The sequence below is a fragment of the Chrysochloris asiatica genome, unplaced genomic scaffold, assembly GCF_000296735.1.
Source record: "Chrysochloris asiatica unplaced genomic scaffold, ChrAsi1.0 scaffold00017, whole genome shotgun sequence".
Taxonomy (NCBI): domain Eukaryota; kingdom Metazoa; phylum Chordata; class Mammalia; order Afrosoricida; family Chrysochloridae; genus Chrysochloris; species Chrysochloris asiatica.
In genome coordinates this window covers 19851842-19877367 of record NW_006408535.1, presented here as the reverse complement: position 1 = coordinate 19877367, position 25526 = coordinate 19851842, and the positions used below count along the sequence as shown (strand labels likewise).

Genomic DNA, 25526 nt, shown 5'->3' with positions numbered 1-25526 from the left:
CAAGGGAAGTTGCAAGGTCTGGATCATAGCATTAGGAGCTCAGACTCTGGAGACTGTATCAGTTTGAATTACAACTCTGCCTTTTCACAGATTTTGACTTATGGATGAGCTGTTTAAATTCTCTAATGTGCTTCAGTTTCTTCATATACAAACTAAGATAATAATAGTGTGTCTACCTCATAACCAGGGTTAACTATATAATGTATATGAAATACTTAGAATAGGGCCTGGCACATAGTTATTTATTGTCATTGAACGAATTTTCTGGAATTTAAAAATTTTCTGTGCCAAATGTCCCTCTTTAGTTTGATAAATTTAAAGTTTACAGTAAGCAAGAGAAAATGAAACTTTTGCCTTTTACTTAAGGCAAATATCAGGTTAAGTGTGAACTGTCACAAACAGGCATGTAATAGTTTATCATCCCTTACTTTGATTTTAGACCACATCAAAGCCCTCTTGGCCTAAAGTTAGAATGGATATCATTTAATGGTTGTGTGTGAACAAGTTTATAGTATTTGCTCAGTTGGCATAACGTCTAAAATTTCAATAAGCTCATATATCAGTAGTTAATTTTAGCAGAGTGAATACTGTGGGAAATTTTATCTACAAAATCTTAGAAATGCATATGGATATCAACTTAGAACAAAATAAAGATAAAAAATGCCCACAGTATGTCACTAATAAACAGTTATAGCAACCTCCCCTATGGAGGGTGGTTATCACTGACATGTAACTCATCACAGTCTGAGGGACTTAGAAATGTGCAGATGCCTGGTAAGAGTTTTTAGTTAATACCAACCACTAGAACTAGAATATAATGATTTTTTTGCTTTGTTATTAAGTACAAATTGGCCCCGGTTTAATGTAATGTTAAAAATTTTGTAGAAGAAATAATATGTTGAATGATCTTCAATAACTATTCATTACAATAAACATATTCTATTCTGATAGTATGAAAAGGGTCAACTTTGTTGTTGTTGTTGTCGGGTGCCATCGAGTCGGAACTGACTCAGCGACCCCATGCACAGCAGAACAAAACAATGTCCGATCCTGGGTCAACCTCACTACCGTTGCCACACTTGAGTCCATCAATGCTGCCACCTGGCCAATCCATCTCCTTGGGGGTCTCCCTCTTTTTCTCCGACCCTCCATCTTACCAAGCATGATATCCTTCTCCAGTGATTGTTCCCTCCTGACACTATGTCCAAAGTATGAGAGACGAAATTTAGCCATCTTGGCCTCTAAGGAGCACTCTGGCTGCACTTCTTCCAAAACAAATCTATTGGTTCTTTTGGCAGCCCATGGCACTTTTAGTATTCTCCTCCAACACCATAATTCAAAGGCATCAATTCTTCTATGATCTTCCTTTATTCATTGTCTAGCTTTCGCATCCATATGAGGTTATTGAAAATACCATGACTTGGTCAGGTGCACCTTAGTCCTCAAGCTGACATCTTTGCTCTTCAGCAAGGAGTGGAACTCCACAGGGTCAACTTTACGTGGTGTTAAGTGCTGTCCAGTCTATTCTGACTCATAGAGATCCTATATAAGTTTTCCAAGGAGAGGCTAGTGTGTTTGAACACTAACCTTAAGGTTAGCAGTCTAGCATCACACTAGGACTCTAAGTTTTAAGTAGCTAGCTGATAATGCACAATTTACCACTACTTTTTTTTCTTCTATCTTTTGAATTAGGGAGTGGAGTCTGGGTGTGGTGCTGCGGGTTAATGCCTTGGACTGCAAATTCGATTTGAATGCAACTCCATGATTCAAGCTCACCAACTGCTCCTTAGAAACCCTATATAGGATCACTATGGGTTGGAACTGAATCGATGGCACTTAACAACAACAACAACCTATTAGAATCCTGGTGTGGTGCTGTAGGATAAGCACTCTACCTCAAGGTCACTTTGAACCACAAGGTTAATGGTTCAGACTCATCTGCAGCGCCTCAGAAACCCTATACAGAGCTGCTATGAATAAGAAGTGACTCAATGGCACTTAACAACAAAAAACAACAGTATGTTCTCAGGAACAAAATGCCTTGTAGTCTACCTTGTAATCAGCAGTTGCATATCTTCCTATAAAAAATCCACTACCATTGAGCCACTTCCAATTTATAGCACTCATAGGACTGAGTAGAACTGATTATTAGGGTTTCTGAGACAGCAAATCTTTATAGGAGCAGATAGCTTCATCTTTCTCTCATGTAGTGGCTGGTGGGATTGAACTGCCAAGTTTACAGTTAGCAGTCTAACACTTAACCTATAGTGTCATCATGGCTTTGTACACCCCCTGTTGATGTTGTCAAATACTGTATAGTCTATTCTGACTCATAGCAACCCTGTATAGGGTTTCCAAGGAGTAGCTGGTGGGTTTGAACTGCCAATCCTGTGGTTAGCTGTCCAGTGCTGATCCTACAGCACCACACCAGGTTGCTTTATAGTCATGTATTTTTTTACAATTATGTATTTATCTAATCCAGTGTAACCACATCTCCATCTTAAACAAATCATAGTAACAACACACTTGCTTTGAGATGCCCTGTCTCTAGCTTCACCAATTGCTCACCCACCAATCTGAACATTGTAACCCAAGTTCTTACTTTAGCCCTATGACTATCCATCTGCTCCCAGACAAAGATATGGAAAGAGATATATCATTGCTGACATCCAATGGATCTTGGCTGAAACCAGAGAATACCAGAAAGATGTTTACCTGTGCTTTATTGACTATGCAAAGGCTTTCAATTGTATGGATCATGACAAGCTATGTACGACATTGTGCAGAATGAGTATACCGGAACATGTAACTGTTCTCATAAGGAATCTATACATAAACCAAGAAGCAGTTGTTTGAACACAACGAGGGTACATTGAATGATTTAAAATTTGGAAAGGTGTGCACTAGGGTTGTATTCTTTCACCTATTCAGTCTGTATGTTGAACAAATAATTTGAGAAGCTGGGCTATATGAAGAAGAACGCGGCATCAGGATTGGAAGACAACTCATTAATAACCTGTCATAGGCAGATGATACAACCTTACTTGCTGAAAGTGAAGAGAACTTAAAATACTTACTAATGAAGATCAAAGAACACAGCCTTCATATTACTCTAAAGAAATGTTGGAAGAGACCTAACAAGAAATTACAACAGTTCTTGAAATGTTCTTTAGAGCTTAATACCAAGGTGAGCTTCAAAGTTTCCCTCATATTACTTTTGCTCTTTGGTCTAAAGCCGAGCTTCATGCAATTTTAAAGGAATTTCAAACCCTAATAAAATCTTCAGAAACTGATTCAAGAACTTAGGTTTCTAGTTAACAACTAAGAACCTGGGCCAGCAGATTTATATAATCTAATAATATGCTAATTGGAACAAGGGATGCCAAAAGATGAATAGTGTTTCCGATGCTGTAAATCTTTATGGGAGCAGAAAGCCTCATCTTTCTCCTGGGGGACAGCTGATAGTTTCAAACTGCTGGCCTTAAAGTTAGCATCCCGACTTGTAACCACTACGCTACCAGAGCTCTTTAAAAGATGGATAGAAGAGACCAAATAGAAAAAAAAAAACAAAAAACCCAACTTACAGGAATCTTTAAAATCAGAGCTAACATCCTTCGCTCTGTATTATTATTAGATAAAACTAAGACCATTATAATGAGCCTAACTGACATTATTCCCAAGGCTTTCCCTTTCTAAGACATTCAGGGTTAAACTTAGGAGTACCTGAAACAGGTATTGCTTTTAAGGCTATGTCTGTTAATGGACTACAACCTGAGCTTGCTGAGTTAGTCAAGCATCAGAAATTGGATCTGGAGAATGCTGCCAATGCTGGTTTAAATGCCCTGGACTACAGGCTAGCCCTAACCTTTGAACAAAAGTATAAAAGACAGAAAAAGGAGCTAAGACCAAACAAAATAAACATAAAACTTTGAAATTTCAATTACAAACTCAACCTTGGGTAAAGTTTCCCTTTCAAAAAATAATATTTAATAATAGCAGATGAGTCCAGGAATAATGTATGTTCTCCCTGCAAGAAGCCCATACACTCTAAAAAATGTCTATTTTAATAGTTTTAAGTTGAAAAATAAGTCCAATAGTATATCAACTGGCCAAACATCTCCTACTCTGGCATGAATGGGCTCCAGGTAACATACAATGGCCTTTCCTGAGGCACTACTAAACTCTCAAAGTAAAACTATTCCCTGAATAAGTGGAAAACCATGAATTTTTAAATTGATATAGGTGCTACTTGTCTATTATAAACCTCACAATTTTATAGAAGCTCTTGCTCCAGAGTAATAAAAACTAACTAAGGACAAACCTCAACCCATTTACAACCTTATATGTCTTATTAGGTCCTATTGAAGACATGTATCCATTTTGATATAATCTAGATATCCCAGCAAACTTAGGAGAAGATTATTTATCTAACTTAAATTGTCACGTAAAATTGTAAGAAACAGGAGAAATTTTACTAGAATTGCCTGAAATCCAACATATAACAATCATTGTTGTTAAGTGCGTCGAGTTGGTTTTGACCCATAGCAACCTTGTATAGGGTTTCCAAGGAGCTGTTGGTGAGTTTGAAATGCTGACCTTGCAGTTCAAACCAAACTTATGGTCCAGTGTTTTATCCTATAGTGCCACACCAGGACTCCATCATGTTATAGAGAACGCTTCTAATCAGAAAGCCTCTTACTGCTTACAGGTACTCGTTTCCCATCTTTAGAAAATCACACCCTTTCTTCACCTACTTCTATAGAATTTCATAAACAGTACCCCAAATTTTATGTTCCATCATATCTGCTGACATTTTCTGAGAACTATCAGAAGAACTCATCAAAATTTAAAGGCATGCCTCTAAGACTGACTAAAATTTCACAACACTCTTTGAATCTAGAAGCTAAAATGGACTTGCTTCTATATATTTTTCAGACAAAAGCTTGTTTGGTTCCATGCATCGGTCCTTGAAACACTCCAGTTTCCATGACAAGAAACTCAACAACTAAAGCTAGAGATTTGAACAGAACTTACATGCTATAAAGAGAAATTCCCAGGTTTTCTGTAGTTCCCAATCCCCATTTACTCTTTTCCAATGCACCTCCTGATTCCAGAGTCCTGGTATGGCTGTAGGATAAGCATTAGACTGCTAACCGTAAGTTGATTGTTCAAACCCACCAGCTTCTCCTTGGAAACCCTATACAGGGTTGCTATGAGTTGGAACCTACTCAATGGCACTTAACAACAATGTACCTCCTGAGGCCAATTGTTTTACTGTCAATTGATTTATGCAGCACCTTCTATTAATTACTCAGCCATATACCCAGACAGTCATTATTTGTTCACTTTGATCAGAGAAGATCAACAATACTTCTGGACTGTAATGCCTGTAGGGACCAATATTTAAAAAATTATCTCTCCAAAATTTTCATGCTCATTTTCAATCTTGCAATTTACTTATGGGTTAACTTCAATACAATTAAGTAGATAATTTATTGATATGCTTAAATTTCAAACAGGCTTGCTTTGCAGATAATATTTTGCTGTTATAACATTTGTTTATTGGAAATCATACAAGGAAAAAATTACAATTAGCCCAACCTAAATATTTGGGACATAGAATCTCAGCAACGGGCATCATTATAATGATAAGATACTATCTTAGCTTATTCTGTACAAACAACAAACAAACTAACTAACAAAAAATCTGAAAGGAATTTTAATGGTTAGTTACTGAAGGACTTAGATACCAAATTTTTAATTGTTAGCTCAAATTTTTTTTATCAGTATTTAAAAGCTTTAGAACATGATCCCTTTTACACTTCTGCAGATGGCCAAAACACTGTCACTCAATTAAAAGAAGCATTACTTCATACTGCTACTTTAGGATTTTTCAATTATCATTTAGAGTTTTTACTGTTTGTATATGAGGCCAAGGTTTAAAGCAATGACCTGAGAGTGAGAAATTTATGAGGCTCAGATCTACTGCCATGCCTCTAATGTTGGACAAGATATTAACTTTCCGTTTTGTTATCAGGAGTATGGGCAAAATCCTCTGCCTTTGCTCAGCTTGAAGGGTGGAGAACAGTAAGCTATCCCTGTCCCAAGGATTTCATATACTCTGAAATGACCCAGCCAAGGTGGCTGTCCTGCATGTCTCCAAAACACTACTTGCATATACCAATGGCATTCTTCACGAACGAAAGAGGTTTTTGAAAACCAAAAGGAGAAGACATTCAAATTAACCCATTATTCAAACTGGAGATTATATTTATTGGAGGAGACAACAATGAAAGATCCCCTCAAACATCAATGGAAAGACTTTGTTTGCTTCTTTTTGTATCAATAAATTACAGGTAGTAATTTATCCTAGCTAGTAGGATATGGCAAAAAATTAAGCATTAGACAAAGAGTGACAACTTCTATTATTTCCATTTACCAAAACCACCAGGTGATAAATCCATGCTCATGAAGCAAAGCAAAAACCATAAGAATTGTTGTGAATGCAAAAGCAAAGTCCAAAAATTACAGCTAGTTTACTCTTCATGTACTATTGAGTCCTTCAGTGGAGTGAACAACCCAAATGGGAACAAAAGTCTTCTTCAATTGTGAAGGTGGATCTAGGTAATTTATTGATACAAGAATTTATTGATACTTCTTCTTGTATCAGTAAATTATCTAAATTACAGGAAATTTATTGATTAGGTAATAAATTAACTAAATTACAGGTAATTTATTGATTAGGTAATAAAGTATCTAAGTTACAGGTAATTTATTGATTAGGTAATAAATTACCTAAATTGCAGGTAATTTATTGATACAAGAAGAAGCATCAATAAATTCTTGTATCAATAAATTACCTAGATCCACCTTCATAATGGAAAATGACTCTTGTTCCCATTTGGGTTGTTCACTCCACTGAAGGACTCAACAGTACATGAGAATAAACTAGCTGTAACTTGTGGACTTGCTTTTGCATTCACAACAATTCTTACAGCTTTTGCTTTGCTTCATGAAGATGGATTTATCACCTGGTGGTTTTGGTAAATGGAAATAATAGAAGTTGTCACTTTTTGTCTAATGCTTAATTTTTTGTCATATCTTACTAGCTAGGATAATTGTCATAATTCGTATGTTTTTCATTCTGATAGAATATTTTTATAAAAATAGTTTTCCTTCATTATGAAACTTTCATACTCTGTTTCATACTCATAATCTCCAGTGATACTTGGCACAAAAATGCTTTGGTTAAATTGGCTCTATCAGTAATTAGTTCTACCAATTTGACAAACATTGTATGAAAACTCAACTCCACTAGCTACTCCTGTACTTAATTACAGTTTTGTACTCCCTGCTGCCAATAATCTTAACATCATTTTAAATAAGCCATCCATATGAGTTAGACTACAGGATCCTCCAGGGTTATCAGCCTAACCTCAGATTCACTGCTTCATTTTAGTCCAGATCTGTGATGGGGCTATGCAGCATTACTCTGAAGAAAGAAACATAGGATGTATAAACAATACCTTGAATAACCCCAAAGTCAGGCTTAAAAGCCCTGGGAGCTTTATGATCTGACTACCTTCATCAAATAATATTTAAAAACTGCATAACTAAAATTAATTTAAGGAAAAAATTGTCTATCCTCTGCACTGTTTAACAAAAACATGCAAAAGACTGTTGGTGATAATGCTGATGCCATATCAGTCTGAGAAAAACTTTAAATTCCCTTACCAAAATCATATTGAATAACAGAATTGCCCTAAATTTTCCTGTAGCTTAACAAAAAGGAGTTTGTGCTCTTGCCAATACCCCACACCTGACCTGGAGAAAAGCATCAGGAAAAGTTGAACAATGTATTACACTTTTTTTGTCAGAAAACCACTTGGTTCCAGAGAGCCACCAAGGTCAGATTCGTTTTTTCATGAACGTTGTTAGCTAGTTGGTCCAAAGGCATCAGCTCATGGATCCATTCAATATGATTACAGGTTTGCTAATATTTATAGTTGTAGGATAAACAGTGCACTACTAATGGCAGGATTGGCAGTTCAAATGCACCAGTTGCTCCATGGAAACCCAAGTAGTGTTGCTATGAGTCAGCACTGACTCAGTGATTGCCCTTAACAACAACAATAACTGCTTTTTGTTCTCAAATTTCTTACCTTAATTTAAAATACAGTAGACATCAGTACTCTATGACATAGTCCACAACTTTTCCCAAACTTCATTAATTGAGGGAACCTTTATTTCCCATTCCATGAAGGAACTCAAAAAACTAGTTTTCTTCCATGAATATGATGGGAGATAATTGTTTTACAAAATATTTTATACCTCCTTAGATTTGCTGCCCCATTTCTCTGAAGCAAGCCTTCTCAGATAGCACAATTTCCAGTCCATAATTCAGGAACTTAAGGCTGAAAGAAATTTTCTAGACAATGGGAGAGTTTTTTACACCAAATTTCACTGTAACTCCTGGCCTAACACAATATATGTATTCGGAAATTTTTGTAATCTCCTTTTCTTTTTCTCATTTTTTGTCCTTATTTTAGACATGACTATACTGAGTCTAAGAAAAAAGTAATATGATTACCTTAAAGATGTAAAACATGTCTGGTCTAAAGACAGTATTTCATGAAAATTCTCTAAGCAGTGAAACGTCAAGAAATAGTTGAAAAAACAAAACATATTAGGTAAAATAATAGAAGTATATATTAACCCACCGGACACACTAATGAGAGGTAACCAAATTTCACATATTTTTCTCTAGGGAAAGAATTGATTTATTTGTGGTGTGAAAAAAAAAAAAAAAAAAAAATTCACCAGTTTGCAAAAATTCATTTTCCCACCCACACTTAGCAACATTATTCTCTGATTTTCTATCATGATTACATTCTCTCCACCTACACTTGATCATCATTTTTAGACAAAAAGAACAAACCATTTCTCTAAAAAGTATATATTTAATCTTGCTCCATGAAGAAAAATTACCATGTGTTTTAAACAAAAAGGAATGAAGATAAAGAATACTTTATTGTTTTATTAGCATGCTGTACAATTCTGTATTCTCCTTTCCTTCAGCTGTGGTGACATAATTCATTCAACAAATATTTACTGAGTATCTCTCAAAGGCCAGGCATTATGTTAGACATGTTCAGCCTCACCCCAGGCTAAGTTAAAGCATCCTAGGTTTGAGTCAATTGAGATCTTTGTTATGAGAAAATAATGTTTCTCTAGTTTCCAGATGTAAGGAATTCAACATGAAGTTATCTGGTCTTCTAAACTTGTTCCTATGAGCTAGACTTACAACACAGTAATAAAGTGGTGGCAATACTAACAACTAATTTCTTATAAGTTGTAACCATTACTATATGTCAGACACTTCTAAGAGCTTCATAAAACTATAAGAGTTTATTCTCTTAACATCTCTGGGAGGTTTTATTAGATGAGAAAACAGTTTTATAGTGCCTAGTTAACTAATCCAAGTTCACATAATTCTTACATAACAATTCTAAGGTTTAAATCCAGGGAGGCTAACTCCAGAATTCTTAAGTATTATGGTATACATTGCTTTGATTCTAACTGTGGACTCAAATCCAGTTTCTGCCTGTTATAACCAGTACATTTCAGGGCTCATAGCAATTAAGCCTCCCCACTTTGATCTCACAGGGTTGGCATGTTGTCTGGATCTCTGAGCACTGCCTGTCATCAGTGCTGCCACCACAGTGTCCCATATAGTAGTTTTCAACATAATTACAGGAAGATCTAATGGAGCTGTAAATTGATAGACGGTTATGATGAACTTCTGAAGATAATGCACGGTTGTTGTTTTTTTCTTTTTCTTTTATAGGCTTACAACTTTATAAGTATACAAGTGTTCTCATCTCCTAAGTTAAAAATATAAAATAAAAACAATATTGTTGCTGAACCATTATCATTCATGCAATAATGTTCATTTACAATTTCATTACTTAAAATAATAAGTCTCATTAAATAATCCATTTCTAGCAACATTTCATTTTAATATTTAAATATTTAACAAAATTTATAGAAGATTTATCTTGCTAGACAAAGTTGTTGCTTTATTATTTTATTATACTATAATTCTAAGGTTAAACTAATGGGAGATAATTTTAAAAAACACTGAAAAGTGTATAGTCAAGTAATATTTAAAATGTACTTACACTTATTGTAAAGAATTATGATAGGAGAACCAATGAAAGACTTTCACATATAGAAGCACATTATATTAGGTTACAATTCGTTGGGGAACGTGGAAATAGAAATATGGCCGATAAAAACCAGGAATGTTGTAAAATGAATTATTAAAGAAGAAACTATTATGCATATTTAAAATTGGTTTGTCATGGGTATTAAATGTCTGATAGTTAGAGTCTAACAGATATATTTAATAAGAGTTCTCTGAATGTTTTGGTGTCAAATATATCTTCAATATATTACAAACATTACGTCCCTATCTATTTTAAAACTCTATATTTTGATACAATCGCTCTGAATGTCAACTTAAAAACACAGAAATAGGTACAAAGATTTTAGAACTCTGTTTTTGACAATACAAAAAGGTTGAAGATTTCTCTCCTAAACCAACTTAAACTTTTCTACACTGCATTGTGGCATAAAGTACTGAACTGCAAGGTCGGTTTGAACAACAAGGTAGGTGGTTCAAACTCACCAGCCACTCCTTGGAAACCCTATACAGGATATCTATGAGTTGTAACCAACTCAACAGCACATAACAACAACAACAAGAACACTCTTTTCCAAGAGTATTTATTTTGCTGGAGAGATCCCTTAGCCCAGGTAACCTTTCCCACCATTTCCTTGATTATTAAAAAGCTATGCATCATTCAAGCTCTCACCAGTGCCTTCTTTCTCTTTGAAGCACTCTTTGATGTCAATCGCCTGCCCCCAATGAAAATCAAGGACTTTTGCAGTTTGCGTCCACAGCTATTTTTTCTAGTAGAGTTATAGCTGCCTCAACAATGAAATTTGTACACATCTTAAAGGTTTCATTTTTATACGCGATGGAGGCCAAATTTCTTTGAATAAAGAAAGCAAGTATTCAGTAGGTATTGTTTAGGAAGTCCTGGTGAGGCATTGTAGGATAAGCACTGGACTGCTAAACTGCAAGGTTGGCAGTTCAAACCCACCAGGCGCTCCTTGGAAATCCTATGCAGGGTTGCTATGGGTCAGAACCAACTCCATGACACTTAACAACAACAGGAGTGACTTAATATTTTCACTAATTCCTTGTCTGAGGAACTAGAAAATATGGCAGTAAAAAGAGAAAAATCAAGGAGAGGACTTTGTGGAGAGAGATTAGAGTGAAGCATTTGGTTTCAGGCTTACTGATTTGGGGTAGAGCAGGGACATCCTAAGGACAGAAATATGAGACGGAGCACTTATGAGAGGTCAGAGCTTAAGAGCTCAATTAATGAATAACTGGTGAAGAGATGACAGATGACTGTGTTAAAATGGATGACTCATTCTGGGAACAAGTCCCAAGCTTGTGCAAATCATTTAGATGAATGAAAGGAGGAAGAAGTTCAGGAAGAGAGTTGGAGGAGCTAGCAGGGAAGAAATAGGATCTGATTATGCAGAGGTGGAATAAAGAGAGGGATTTAAAAAGGAGCAAATGGCCAATGCTGTTAAAGGACTGAGATTAGTCAAGTGGGCTAAAGACCAAAATATAGGCAGAGATAGAAAACAAGGGGGTTGGGGTGGCAAAAGGACATTATATGTTTTCTTTAAGAGAGCTGAAAGTGTGGGAGAAAGGTGGGGAAGCCAAAGAGAAAAAAGAAGAGAATGTATGAACAAGATATGGAAGGGAAACAGAGCATGTATGTGAAGTAACGTGGTAGTGCAAATGGGAGGGACCAGACAGCAATTGTAAGAACAGCGAGATAAATTGAAACCACACTTTTTACTGTTGTTAAGAAAGACTTGATTAAGAAGAGAGGTGCCTCACAATAGAGAAACCAGAATGGCTGGGCTAATTTTAAGAGATAAACAGAAGAAAAGACATTTAACTTACAGTTAATAAAATTCATTTGTACTTTTTTATCACTGTATCCTTTTATCATTGCAAAATGCTTTCATAAATTGAATCATACAGATAAGCACTAATATTGTTCCATATATAAATAAAAGTTGCTTTTCAATGAAATAGAAATATTATATGATAATTATATTAATATGCATTATTCTTTTTTTATTCATTGTGCTTCTGTACAAATTAGAAAATAAATCACTTTAAGCACATCTTTGCTGAGATAATATTTTAAAAATAAATTATATTAAATAACTGTTACCAGTTTTATTCATTTCAGATGCCAAGCTTTGAAGTTTCTAAGCTACAGGTACTTTTTCTTATGAAGGTCAGTTTTGTAATATCCCTAATAATTATTTAAAAATACACTATTCTTACAATTTTGCTTTATTGTCACAAACAGAAGAAAATAACAGTTGTTTTCAACTTTGCCAAGCTTTTTATCAAGAAACACACTTTCAAATAACAACATAAATAACATTCCTTGGGAACTATGTTTAACATTTATATTAATTTTTATCCTTCTAAAGCATAATGACAAAGAAGTATTGGCAGATGTTCAAAACAGCTAGTCTAAATGAAGTATATATAAGGAATAACTACCATAAGAATCACTTGTTAGGAAGATTTGAAATAGGTACTAAAAGGGAGAATTTTACTTTTTCTCACATTCTGTATACACAGAGGTTTGAAGTCTTCTATTGTTTCTCTTTTACTCAAACAGAAACAAAGAAAAATTTTACCAGAGGGGCCTAGCTGAGCTGTGTGACGAGAGGATTTTCTCCAAGCAGTCACTTCACCCCACACAGCTTCCTCTGGAAAATTAGAAGGCAGAGATGTGGGCAGATCTTGTTAAAACTCATGGTACAACCATAAATTAGTACACTAAGTTTCCATAAACCAGGGGACCCTAAGACTGAGGATTCCAAATGTTTCTAGAAATCGCTTTTATATGCAGAATGACAGAATTCTATTGCTCAAGATTTGTAAGCAAACATTGTATTCACCATTCAAATAACTTTTTCCCCCCCAACTAACTTGTAATCACTGTACATACACAATGTATCATTAGTAAGTCAGTCATGTTCTCTTGGCCCCCTCCCACTACTACTTTGCCTTTTTTAGCTTTAAAAAGCTGAGTTCTCTCTTTTAATAATAAACGTGAGTATATGAGGCAACAAAGATTTTCACAGCAAAAACAACATACAACCCTTGGTTAACCAACCAATCAACTGTTGTTGTTGTTAAGTACTGTTCAATCACTTCCAACTCATAGAGACTCTGTATAGGGTTTCCAAGCAGTGGCTGATGGTGAACAGTCAAGTGCTTATCTTATAGTGCTGCACCAGGACTCCACCTATTTCACCAATAATACCAAATGCAGTCAAGCTTTTTGCAACGGACTGAAGAATATATGATTCATTCTACATGATAAGATGGTTTCTGTGTTATTTTAATTAAATCAGTCAGTGAATATTTACTGTGCACCAAATGTATTATCTGGTGTGGCACTGTTGGATAAGCACTGGACTGCAAACCACAAGGTTGTCAGTTCAAATTCACCAGCTGTTCCTTGGCAGCTCCTCCATCCCCACTCCAGGCTCACTATGGATTTGAAACCAACCCAATGGCACTTAACAACAATGTATACCAAGGGAGAACTGGTGGCTTAGAAGTGAAGTGCTTGGCTGCTAATCAAATGGTTTGTGGTTTGGACCAACTAACTACTCAATGGGAAAAAGATGTGGCAATCTGTGTGCGTAAAGATTACAGCCTTGAAAACTCTACGGGGCACTTCTATTTCTGTCCTATAGGCTTATTCTGAATCAGAAATGACTTTATGGCAATGGATTTGTTTTTTTTTGGTAATGTGTACCAGGAATAGTATCAGGTGATGCGAATGTATTTGCAAATGAAACAATGCTATCTACCCTAATGATCTTTACTTTAGTGACAGGGACAGGGACAGGAATAAACAATAAATATTAAATAAAATTATTTCATAAATTAGAAGGTAATAAGTTTTATGGAAAAAGAAGAAAACATAGATCAGCATAGGGGAATCATGAATATAGAGACAGAGACGGTTTAAGGGATTTGGGTAGGCTATTATTTTAAAAAATGTGTCAAAATTCATATATATTTGTGGAAAGACTTGAAGGAGGTAAGTATGAAGTCTCTGGATATTGAATTTAATCTTTTCTGATAGGTAAGTTTTCAGAAAACAATATACAGCTAATGATAAAAATGTGATTACTCAAAACTCAAAATTATAAAAATGACTGGGCTTACTGGTCAGAAAGAGAAACCCAAGACTATGATTCTGGACCATCTTTCATGTCTAGAATGGAACCCACCCTCATGGCCAAATTTTCACCCAATTGATAGAGAGTAATATACGGGGGTGGGGATGGGGGGCAACAACATTAGTAAGGTTAGGTCTACCATTCAAAAGCAAAAGGGTGAAATTTACCTAAGGACAATGCTCAGAAGGATTGGAATGGAAATAGGAACCACAGGAAGGCAGTGGGATAACTACTGTTACATGAAGGGGACTGTAATTATTGAGATGAAACAAAGTTTATAATTTGCTGAATATAAATCTGAGAATCTGTTCTGTAAAACTTCACAAGAAAAAGAAAAAGAAAGAGTTCCCACTTGCTTTTGGTTTGTTTACACCTGGGAGACAGGATAAATTCCCAATTTTTTATCAACATATTTGAAATATTTGGCAGTTTTATAATAAAGTATGAGTTCCTGAGTTTAGTATCAGCATATCATTATTTCAAGTCTAAAAAAGATGTTATTTGCTGTTGTTGGTAAGTGCCATGGAGTCAGTTCCGACTCAGAGCAATGCTGTACAGGGTTTCCCGGGCTGTAAATCTTTATGGGAGCAGGAAGCCTCATCTTTCTCCCATGGAACAGCTGGTAGTTTTGAATCGCTGACCTTGAGGTTCACAGCCCAATTTGTAACCACTACCCTACCAGACCTCCAAAAAAGACGTTATATGACTAAACAATTCACTTTATGTGACTAAAAAGTCAACATATTGAATGTCTTACAAGCATCCACCTAAAATTATGGCCAAGTGAAAGAGACATGACACCAAAGACTTGTGTTGTTTCCTTACCTGAACCTAGAAAAATTGCTTGGATACATCATACATACTCAGTACATAATAGTTTGATGAATGAAGCAAAGACTGGTTTAAGGAATCTAGGGTTGAGTGATAAAGTGATTGAAAATATCTAAGCTTCTAGATTATAATAAGAGAAAGGTCTGAGTTTTTCATGGGCAGAATTTGACTTTCAATCTACACAAATTATTTTAAGAAAACTACATTATAATTAAGTAAGAAATAGAGCTGTTTGTTGTATCTAGAATTTAGAAGAGGAGATGGGAGAGTTTATATAAGAGATACTTGATTTCCAACCTCATTATAGAGTCAGATTGTGATGTGGGTTAGGTATTGGGCTGCTAATCAAAAGACTGGCGGATCAAACCTACCAAGTGTTCACAGGAGAGAGATGAGCCTGTCTTAGAAACCTTATACAAGGTCTCTCTAAGTCGGAATTGACTGGATAGCAGTGGACTTGTTTTTTAGTTTTGGTATAGAGTCAGCAGCTAACGATATACTGAACGTGTAAGGAGAACCAATAAAAAGATCTAAATACAGAAAATTATTTCACTCTCAAGATCTAGCAACTCTTCTTCAGATCAGTGTAGTCATGTTGAACCATGACATTGTCTCCTCTCATCTCCTGTAATGAAGGCTGAAGATCTCTGGTACATATGCTAAGTCTGAAGATTATTCAAAACCCATTGTTGCCAATCAGATTCCAACTCATAGTGACCCTAAAGAACAGAGTAGAACTGTTCCCATTGAGTTTCCAAGGCTATAATCTTTATGGAAGCAGACTTGATTGGTCAGCTTTCCTATAGCATGGCTGGTGGGTGCAAACTACTAATCTTTCAGTTAGTACCTGGGCACATACTCACAGTCACCAGGGCTCATTTCTCTGGAGGTTGTTGTTGTGAAGTGCCATTGAGACAGTACTGACTCATAGTTACCCTGCAAAGGGTTACCAAGGAGCAACTTGGTGGGTTTGAACCACCAACCTTATGGTTAGCAGCCCAGTGCTTATTTACAGAGCTACAACAGGTCTGTGGAGGTTAGTATGCTGAGAAAAAAAATCTGCTTCCAGAAAATCACCTGAGGGTGTCAACAAGAAGAGCAGGAAACCAGATTTGGGATATGTCAGTGACTAAGTTTTCATATGTCAATGTTGCTAAATTAAGAATAATTGCTTGCTTTTTTGATAACTAATTAGCAAACAGTAAGCCATGAATTAGCATGTTAAGATGTGACTTTCTTCTCATGGTAAACTGAGAGAACACTGTGATAATTCTCTATTTTACCTTTGTGGTCAAAACATCATCTGTAGAATTCCTGGGTCCCAGGAATGTCTAGTATTATTTTTTCATGTATAGTAAGCTTTCTGTACACACTTATTGTATTCTGTTTGCTCTCTGTATACATAAGTTCCTGCAGGGCAGAAATTACATCTTTTTCACCTTCTTGTAAGCAAGTTGGAAACACAATGAATGGCAGTTAAGTGAATGAATAAATGAATTATAATCTGTGTTGTTTCATTAGCAAAGTTCAAGTGAAAAGTCTTCAATAAAACTATGAATTATAGCATTATAATCTGTTTGCATGACAAGAAGAGAATTATGTTTGATGAACATGACCTGTACTTACGGATGTAGTAGCTTAAAAGAGGAAATGAATCTTTACAGCAAGGATCATTCCCACCCCCTCTGTACACAGGGTTGACAGGGATGAACAACTTAGACATTGGCTACTCAAAATGGCAGGGGGGACTGGACTACAAAGGCACAAAGAGACTGGCTTGCAATTTTTCAAGAGGTGCAGTTTCAGAGGGTGCAGGGGAAAGTATAATCTCCATTGAGTGGTTTCCAGCCTGTCTAGATGGGGCTGGTTGAAAGGAGATAGGGATAAGACTCTTGTGGTTCAACAGCAATAATTGGTACCAGGACTGATTGCGATTGTTGCAAATGTAAAGGTAGATATTTTGTAACAAATGGAAAAGAGTGATTGATCTTACAGTCCAGAAGCGGAGGTCCCTGGGACCATCAAGAGAGAAGAGTGGTGTGCAGGACTCTACCCAGAGAAGCAGCGAAGCCAGAGATGGAGGCAGAGACAATGACGTGGACAGATGGAACGGCTTGGGAATCTAGACTCAAAGAGGGAGAGGGGCTGTGTGCTGGCATCCGGGGGGCAGACTTACAGGGTATACCCTTCGGTTGTTTGTATGGTTATATATTCCTGAGTGCTTCAGTATACATCCAAAAAACAAACAAAACAGAGGGAATGGAAGCAAATGCTGTTGAATGATGATGCATGGAGAGGACTGTAGTCATTGCAAAGAAATGAAATATGATAAATGTAAAACTGATATTCTCCCATGTAAACTGTCACTCAATTCACAATAAAACCTTTTAAAAATAAGAAGAGAATTAGTTATATAAAAATGGGTATTTCTCCAGGGTCTAGATTTTTGAGATTGGAGAGCCTGTTGTGCACAGTTAGCAAAAAAATTGTTCAATTTCCCTTTGGTTTGCAGAAAAAGATTTTAAGATGATAGATTACACATACCATATAACACCTTTTATTAACAAAATCTTGTTAGCAAAAAGGGGATGCTATATCAGTTAGAGGAGGGAAGTGCCATGTTCAAGACTAAATGAAAGGCTAACAGTGAGAGACAAAGAGGACATTAATAAAACCAAGATGATCTGATTCTTGGATTTACCTTACACATTTATCTGATATGCTGACAGCTACCTTCACATTCATATACTTATCACAGTATGAAAAGAGGAATGCTTATCAAAGCAAGGTCACAAAATGATCTCAGCGTTGTTTGCTGTGGGCAAATACTTAAACATCAGTGAAAATGATTATTAATAATATTTCAAGACATGGCATGAAATATAAAGAACAACTTCTTTTTTATATAAATATAGAGACCAGGAAGGATACTAGCCAGTTATTTAAAGCGTTTGATTCCTCTTTGCAGTTATTTAAAGCGTTCTTGAATATCTGTGATTTAGATTTTTGGATAAGTTTTCATTCTTTTGCAGAAGTTAAGATGATGGTTTTATAGCCTCAAATGAGAACCAAAGAAGTTACCTGTAGAATTGCAACCTCATTTCGAAGCTGGCTTTCTTGTTTTGTTGGAAATCTTAATTTGTCAATGATTTTAATTGCTACATCTCTTCCTGTTTTCCGATGTTTTCCTTTAAAATAAAAATAGAGACATTAGCACAATGTTATTAAGTGTATTTATTAAAGGAAAACAAAATTGACAAGGGCATTTACAGGCATTATAAAGAGGTTTCACTGAATAAATTAACATACCTGAAGAGCACTGACTCATATCCATAAAGATTTTAATTCTTAGCTCCAATATTTTAAGTCAAATATGTGGTTTAAAATTAGCCACAATTTAAAACACAAAATAATTGGGGAATTGAAAGCTATGTGTGCCTGATATTTTTTTCATAAATATGTTTTAGAAACAAGCTATTACGCTACCTTACATTGAAAATGGTCAATAAAAAAGAGGAAAGCTATTTCTTTATCATACAGAAACTAATTCAAAATTCCATTATTTCAACATTACAAATGTTGTATTTAACAACAACAACAACACCTTCAGTAGAGTCCTGGTGTGGTGCTGTGGGTTATAGCACTGGACTGCAGTCAGTTTGGATTGGTGGTTCAAGCTCACCAGCAGCTCCTTGGAAACCCCACACAGGGTCACTATGAATTGGAACCGACTTGAAGGCACTTAGCTACAACAACAACAGCAATCTGCCATTATCTTCTGCATTTAATTCTTATGCTTATATTGTATTGCTTATGTAGATGCTTATGTCTAATAATAGGTCTCCCCTACTATACTGTTATATATTAGTAATAGCTCACTCATAAATTTTCCATCAAAGTTAATGATCAACAAAAATGATTACAAAATTTTTCGTTTAAAAATTATAAATGTTTGGGGCACTAGAATGATTCTACATTGCCCCAAAGCTATGCTAGCTTCCAGAAGTCGCTTTAAGAAAAATCACTATGGCATTTTTTCGTTTTATGTGTGCTATGCTTCCAAAAACAGTTATATAAAAGAAATATTTGGGAGTTTAAATTTTTTTTTTTAATTATTTTGCAAAATGGAGTAGAAGTGATTTAATTTTTTTTAAATTAAAAACACAATATTATATGATGAGAAATAATATTGGGTAGATACTGTGATTATTTTTGGGTATGCTCACCTCACACAAAAAAAGACAATTTGTTGCTGATCTAAGAAACTGTAAGTTACAACATCAATGTACAGGGCAGGCAAAACAATAAAATTGAATGTTTCATAAAGATTTGAAAATATGATTGATCTGATTAAAATGTAAAACAAGAAAAGTTAAAATAATACATTTATCAAAGGGTTTGACAAGAAAAATGCAAAAGTGCTTCATTAAAAAAATTTTTCTAACTTCAAATTTAGAGGAAGTGATACTTTAGTAAAATTATTGAACAAATTTTGGATTTATTTCCTTAGTCATATAAATGGGATTCTCTAGTATTCTGATCAAAAACATGGGGTCTTCAAAAAGTTTGTGAAAAGTTCTATTATCTTTCAATTCCATTTTTCCATGAACTTTATGAAGCTCCCTAGTATACTAAAATAAAATAGAACTAATTTATCTTTTAGTTACAAATTCTGTGTTTTCTGAACATTTAACCTAAATAAATCAAACTGCTTCATCATTGTGTGCAAAGAGCATCAGATTCTAAGCAAAATAGGTTTTCAGGAGCAGAAAACTCACTTCCAAAGCAGAAATAAGTTCAATTTTCTAAATAGTGACAATTCTAAGATAACTTTAAAAGTTGTTAGGTAAAACACACAGGGTGATACATACACCAAAACAATAGACACACATAAGTTTTGTCCTTTATATTTTTCCATATTTGTGTCTAAACACAAGTTATTAAAAACATAAGTTATGTAAAAAATAGCTAGTGAATTGACCTACCTCCATACACAATTCCAAACTGCCCAGAACCCAGTACTTCATCTGGAAAGATCTGATATACTGTGCTGATGTCCTGTGGGTACATGTACAATGAAAAAACAAACATCAGGTAGAAGAAAATATTAGCCCTCATAAATTATGATTTTATTAATGTACATAGATAGTCTCTATTGTTTTAAATGATGGAAATGATTGAATTGTAAATGCAAATTTTCAATAAGTCTATAATAACATGGAGTCCTGGTGTGGCGCTGTGGGTTAATGCATCAGACTGCAAAGCCATTTGAACTGCAAGGTCGGCAGTTCAAACTCACCAGCTGCTCCTTGGAAACCCTATACAGGGTCGCTATGGTTCGGAATCGACTTGACGGTACTCAACAACAACAACATAGTATTCAAACCACACTCTTTACTAATATAATGAAATCTCCTCTAATTTTATGTGACAGAGGTTTTCTAATGTGTCCTCAAATGAATTTCAGTGGAGATAAATAAGACTTATAGCCATATGACATTTACTATATATATTCAAAAAGGGATTTCTAATTGACAATTACAGGTTAAATAATCATGATTCCTATTCACACGTCTAGGTCAGTCCTAATTCCAACCACTTTCACCTTCCTGGATAGAATGGTCACCCCCATTCAAATGACTCTAAAGGAAGATGAGGTTGAAATGCTGTGAGAATGACACCCTAAAAGGAAGACAATCCGTTATGAAATTCTTGTACGTGAAATAGCAGAACTTTCCCATTTTTTCCCCATTCCTGAGGGTAACAAGTTTCAAATGTTACTTTTTCTCTTTGAAATAATGACTACTGAATAAATTGTTGTTGTTGTTGTTAAGTGCCGTCGAGTCAATTTCGACCCATAGCGACCCTGTACAGGGTTTCCAAGGCTGTAAATCTTGATGGGAGTAGAAAGCCTTATCTTTCTCCCACGAAGCTGCTGGTAGTTTTGAACTGCTGACCTTAAGGTTTGCAGCCCGATTTGTAACCACTACGCTATCAGAGCTCCTTCATTTTTAAATTTATGGTTTTGATGACCAAGCTGATGAAAACACTATTTTAGTGTTTTGATTGCATCCTATCTTATTTATTGCTTCTGTTCCACACTTAAACTGCTTTTTCCCTTGGTGAGGGAAAAAAAGAGTTATTTTACTGAAAACCCTACCCTCTGCATATCCTATTGACTCCTATCTGTTCTCTTTATCCTTACTTAGAAAAGTTCAAGTTCACTCTCTATAGCAAACGTTCTTTTTGGGCTTTCTCTGATAACTCAAGGATGACCCAGAATTTTCAATGGACACTAGTGAACGTGGAACAAGGTAGAATGACCCTACCAACCAAACCCTAACTCACTCCATAAAGTCAATTGTGACTCATAGTAACAGAGCAGAACTGCTCCTTAGGGTTTCTAACACTGGGAAACGTCATCTTTCTTCCTGGAATTTCCCAAGAAGTCTATAGAGTATTTCCTCACATCTCTTTCAAGCTAAAGCAACAGCAATAAACATGCACAACTGTTTAGGAATTTATCCTGTAACCAAGAGCAGAAAAATTAATCTAATTTTTTCTATGAAACTTACCTAGTTCTCGCTAATTCATTTTTGGCTTTATATTTCTTCAAGCTAATCTAGCAAGAGTCCTGATATGACACTGTGGGGTAATGCACCAGACTGCATAGCCGTTTGAACTGCAAGGCTGGTGATTCAAGCTCACCAGCCACTCCTATGAAACCCTAAACAGGGCTGCTATGGGTCGGAACTGACTTGATGGCATCTAACAACGACAACAATCTGCCAATGCTACAGAACTGTACTCATAGTAAGTTGTTTCAGGAAGCTTATGCTTCAAAAAATAAACTCAGGTAATTATTAAGTAAAACTGTAAACTGGTTCTTTTGGTCATAAGTATTACAGGCCACCAGGAGTAAGTCTGGGTCATAAGGAGTGGTGAGAGAAGCCTCAATACTTTTTGTCTACTTGCTCTAGTGATGAAGTACAACAAATAAATGCATGATAGAATTTAACCATTTCACAATATGTCTGATTTCCAAATTTTTAAAAACTGAGCTTAAACAATAGATTTATAATACATAGGGGCTAGAATTTGGTCTGATGAAATCTGATCTGCTCAGTTATTTTAGGATTGCCTTGATATGTTTCAGGGAATGTAAGAGTAATTGAAACTCCTTTCCATATGACAGCATTCCTAGGTAGCAACAAACCAATGAAAGCAATTGTATTCTGAGCTACTCATACTGATCAAGGATTTATTTTATTAGGCATTATTTAACATCAGTTAAAACCCCAGTACCAAGCAGGGAAAATGTGGGAAAAATCAGGCACTATGTTATAATTCCTTAGCTAAGGTGAATAGTAGATATTTGGCTTGACAATACAGAACAGATTATTGTCAAATCACTCAAAGAATTTGTGTTATATAATATTTAAAAATTTATTGGAAGAAAACATCCAAATGCATCCTACTTTATTTTTTGGAAAATATTGAAAAATTATAATGTTATATACATAAAAAAATCTATTTTATGATGCTAATACTTCATAAGGAGTCCTGGTGTGGCGTTGTGGGTTAATGTACCAAACTGCAAAGCCATTTGAACTGCAAGTTCAGTGGTTCAAGCTCACTATCTGCTCCTTGGAAACCCTATATAGGGTCACTATGGGTCAGAACCAACTTGATGGCACTTAACAACAACAACATTTCATAAAGAGTCATGCTCCCAGTTTTATATTAGTAAATCCGTACTCACCACATTTTCTTGAATCTGGCAGTTTGATACTGAAATACTCACAGAAATATCTCCTAGAAGTAAATGTCAAAAACAAAACAAAACAAAAGACAACAACACAGAGAGGTAATCAGTAACAAATAAACAGCAAGGTAAGTTAACACACACCTACCAATCACTCTGCAGGATTGTTTTAAAACAGCTCTTAGAAATTTAAGAGATTTTTAAAAAGGAAAATATGCCTATTAGAATATTTCTTTCCTTTTAAAGTTAAAGATTGGCTATAAACTTGGTTTTGAAAAATATTTGATCAGCTTAGCACAATGTTTGGAATTTGAAAGACCCGAGCTCAAATGCTAACTGTTACTTCTTAGTTCTGACATGAGCTGAGGTAACTTAATCTCAGAAATGGGTACATCACTAACATCTACCTGTTGGAGTTATTTTGGGGCTAAAATGGAAGTTTCAAGCAAAGTGCTTAGCCTCAAAATAAACATACATATTTTATGTTTTTAATCTCTCCTTAGAGATAAATTAATAAAAACAAGGATAGAGCAACAAACACCATAATATGAAAAGCAAAGATTACTTCAGTCTTAATTGTGAGATTTTAAATCACATTTTATACAGATATACCTCCAAATTTTCCTTTTAAAACTCATCCTTAATATTTGGTTTGGGTTGCATTTTGGCAAAATCTATTTCACACTATTAATGAACTGAGATGTTTTTCCTGGGATAGAGTTACTCAGAGTTCCCCAGTACTGTGTATACTAATATTCCACAAACATGGTAGGTGTTTTGGGGAAACATACAGATTGCATTTGCAAATTCTATGTTAACCTCAAACTGACTAGATTAATTTTATTTTATGAAATCCATATAGGCTTTCTATCAAGTTGTTAAAATGTTAATTTCAGATAAAGATAAAAGAATATAGAATAATTTGAGGAATGGAATTTCCTTGGATGGGGATACAGCTTTTATTTAGAGATCCTATGTTCTCAAGTAAACCAAGTCATTCCCAAGGAGCTTGAGATAGTTAAGGTCTTCTGTCAACTTGGTTTGGCCAGGATTCTCGGTGCTTTAGCAGTTAAGATGTAGTTATCACCTCCATGGCGACATACAACATGATGCGATCACATACTTGATGTGATCTGATGTGGTCAGTTCTGATCTGATACAACTATCTTATATGTTGTAAATCCTCACTTCTCTGATGTTGATGAGGCCAAATGCAATCTACATGATTAGGGTGTATTTTGAGTTAATCTCTACTGAGATATAAAATGAGCTAAACTCAGAGGGATCTACTATAACCAAGATAAAAAAGCCAGGAGGGGAGTGTATCCTTTGGAACTGGGGTCCCTGCACTGTGAAGCAACTAGATCCAGGGAAAGATAGATGCTAGGAATCATGGGGACCTTGAAGGAATGCTGGGCCTACAGATCCTAAACAGAAACAAGGCCCTTCCCCACAAACCGGGGGGAATTTGGACTCTGAAATTGGATTTTCAGTCTTATATACTGTGAGAGACTAAATTTCTGTTTATTAAAGTCATCCACTCTAGTATTTCAATTATAGTAGCACTAGATAACTAAGAAAGAGGTGTTCTTCATTCTGTTTTTGAGAAAAGGGTATACTTGGAAAACAGACTTACTGTGCAAGTTGGATCCTGAGCCCATAGATGGGCCCTTAGGAATGACAGGCATCAGGGCATGCTGAATGGCCATCTCCCACATTCTGGCCACATCTGAGCCAACGCCACTGGTGAGGACACTGTTATTTGGTGGTGGGCTGGAAGGATTAACCACATTTTCTCCCACATAATATACTACATTTGCTGTTGTGATTTCAAAACAATGAGGATTGGTCCCATTAGGAATTGAAGATGTATCTTTTGCTGGTTCCAGGGATAAAATTTCTGATAAAGGAATTTCCTATGGAAGAAAAAGTATGCTGAAAAAGTAGTTTATCAAAAATATATAAACTTTAAAATAAAATTCATGTCAGGAACATGTATGCCATGACATTTACAAACAGCCATTACTTATGGGAAAAGGATGTATCCTTACTTAAATCCAAAATTGTTTTTACTCTGGGAAACCTTATCATACTCTTTTTCAAGAAAACATTAACAACATATTTACTATTTCTACAACACAACAGTAAATATGGTTAAGAGTAATATAGCTGAATCCTGATCAAAATCTAAGCATCAGCACTTAAATGGTCATTTTTATAACTTCATAGGATAATGCTTTTAAATGCTTTGGAGTTGTTTTTAAATGCCGCTGAGTTAAACTTATACCAAGCCTGTATAGGGTTTCCAAGGAGCAGCTGGTGAGCATGAAACACTGATCATGCGGTTCAAACCGACCTGGAGGCCCTGCACATTGACCCACAGCACCACACTAGGACTTCATGCTTTCGGATATGAGTTGCTATTTTAAAATTTTAATCATTTTTTAATGAACTGAAAACTCAATACTATAACTTGAATCTACACTCACTAATACCATGATTGCTGTTGTTGTGAAGTGTTATCAAGTCAATTCCAACTCATAACAACCCTGTATAG

At 35.4% G+C, this 25526-nt stretch overlaps 1 protein-coding gene across 1 annotated transcript in view; it reads right to left on the bottom strand.

The window, feature by feature from the left end:
• Positions 1 to 25526, bottom strand: part of LOC102824401 (serine/threonine-protein kinase D1-like) — a 430645-nt gene that overhangs the window by 52582 nt on the left and 352537 nt on the right. Inside the window, 4 exon segments of the mRNA XM_006835370.1 lie at positions 18286 to 18392; positions 20190 to 20262; positions 22967 to 23019; positions 24606 to 24885. Of these exon segments, the coding sequence (XP_006835433.1) occupies positions 18286 to 18392; positions 20190 to 20262; positions 22967 to 23019; positions 24606 to 24885 (513 nt within the window).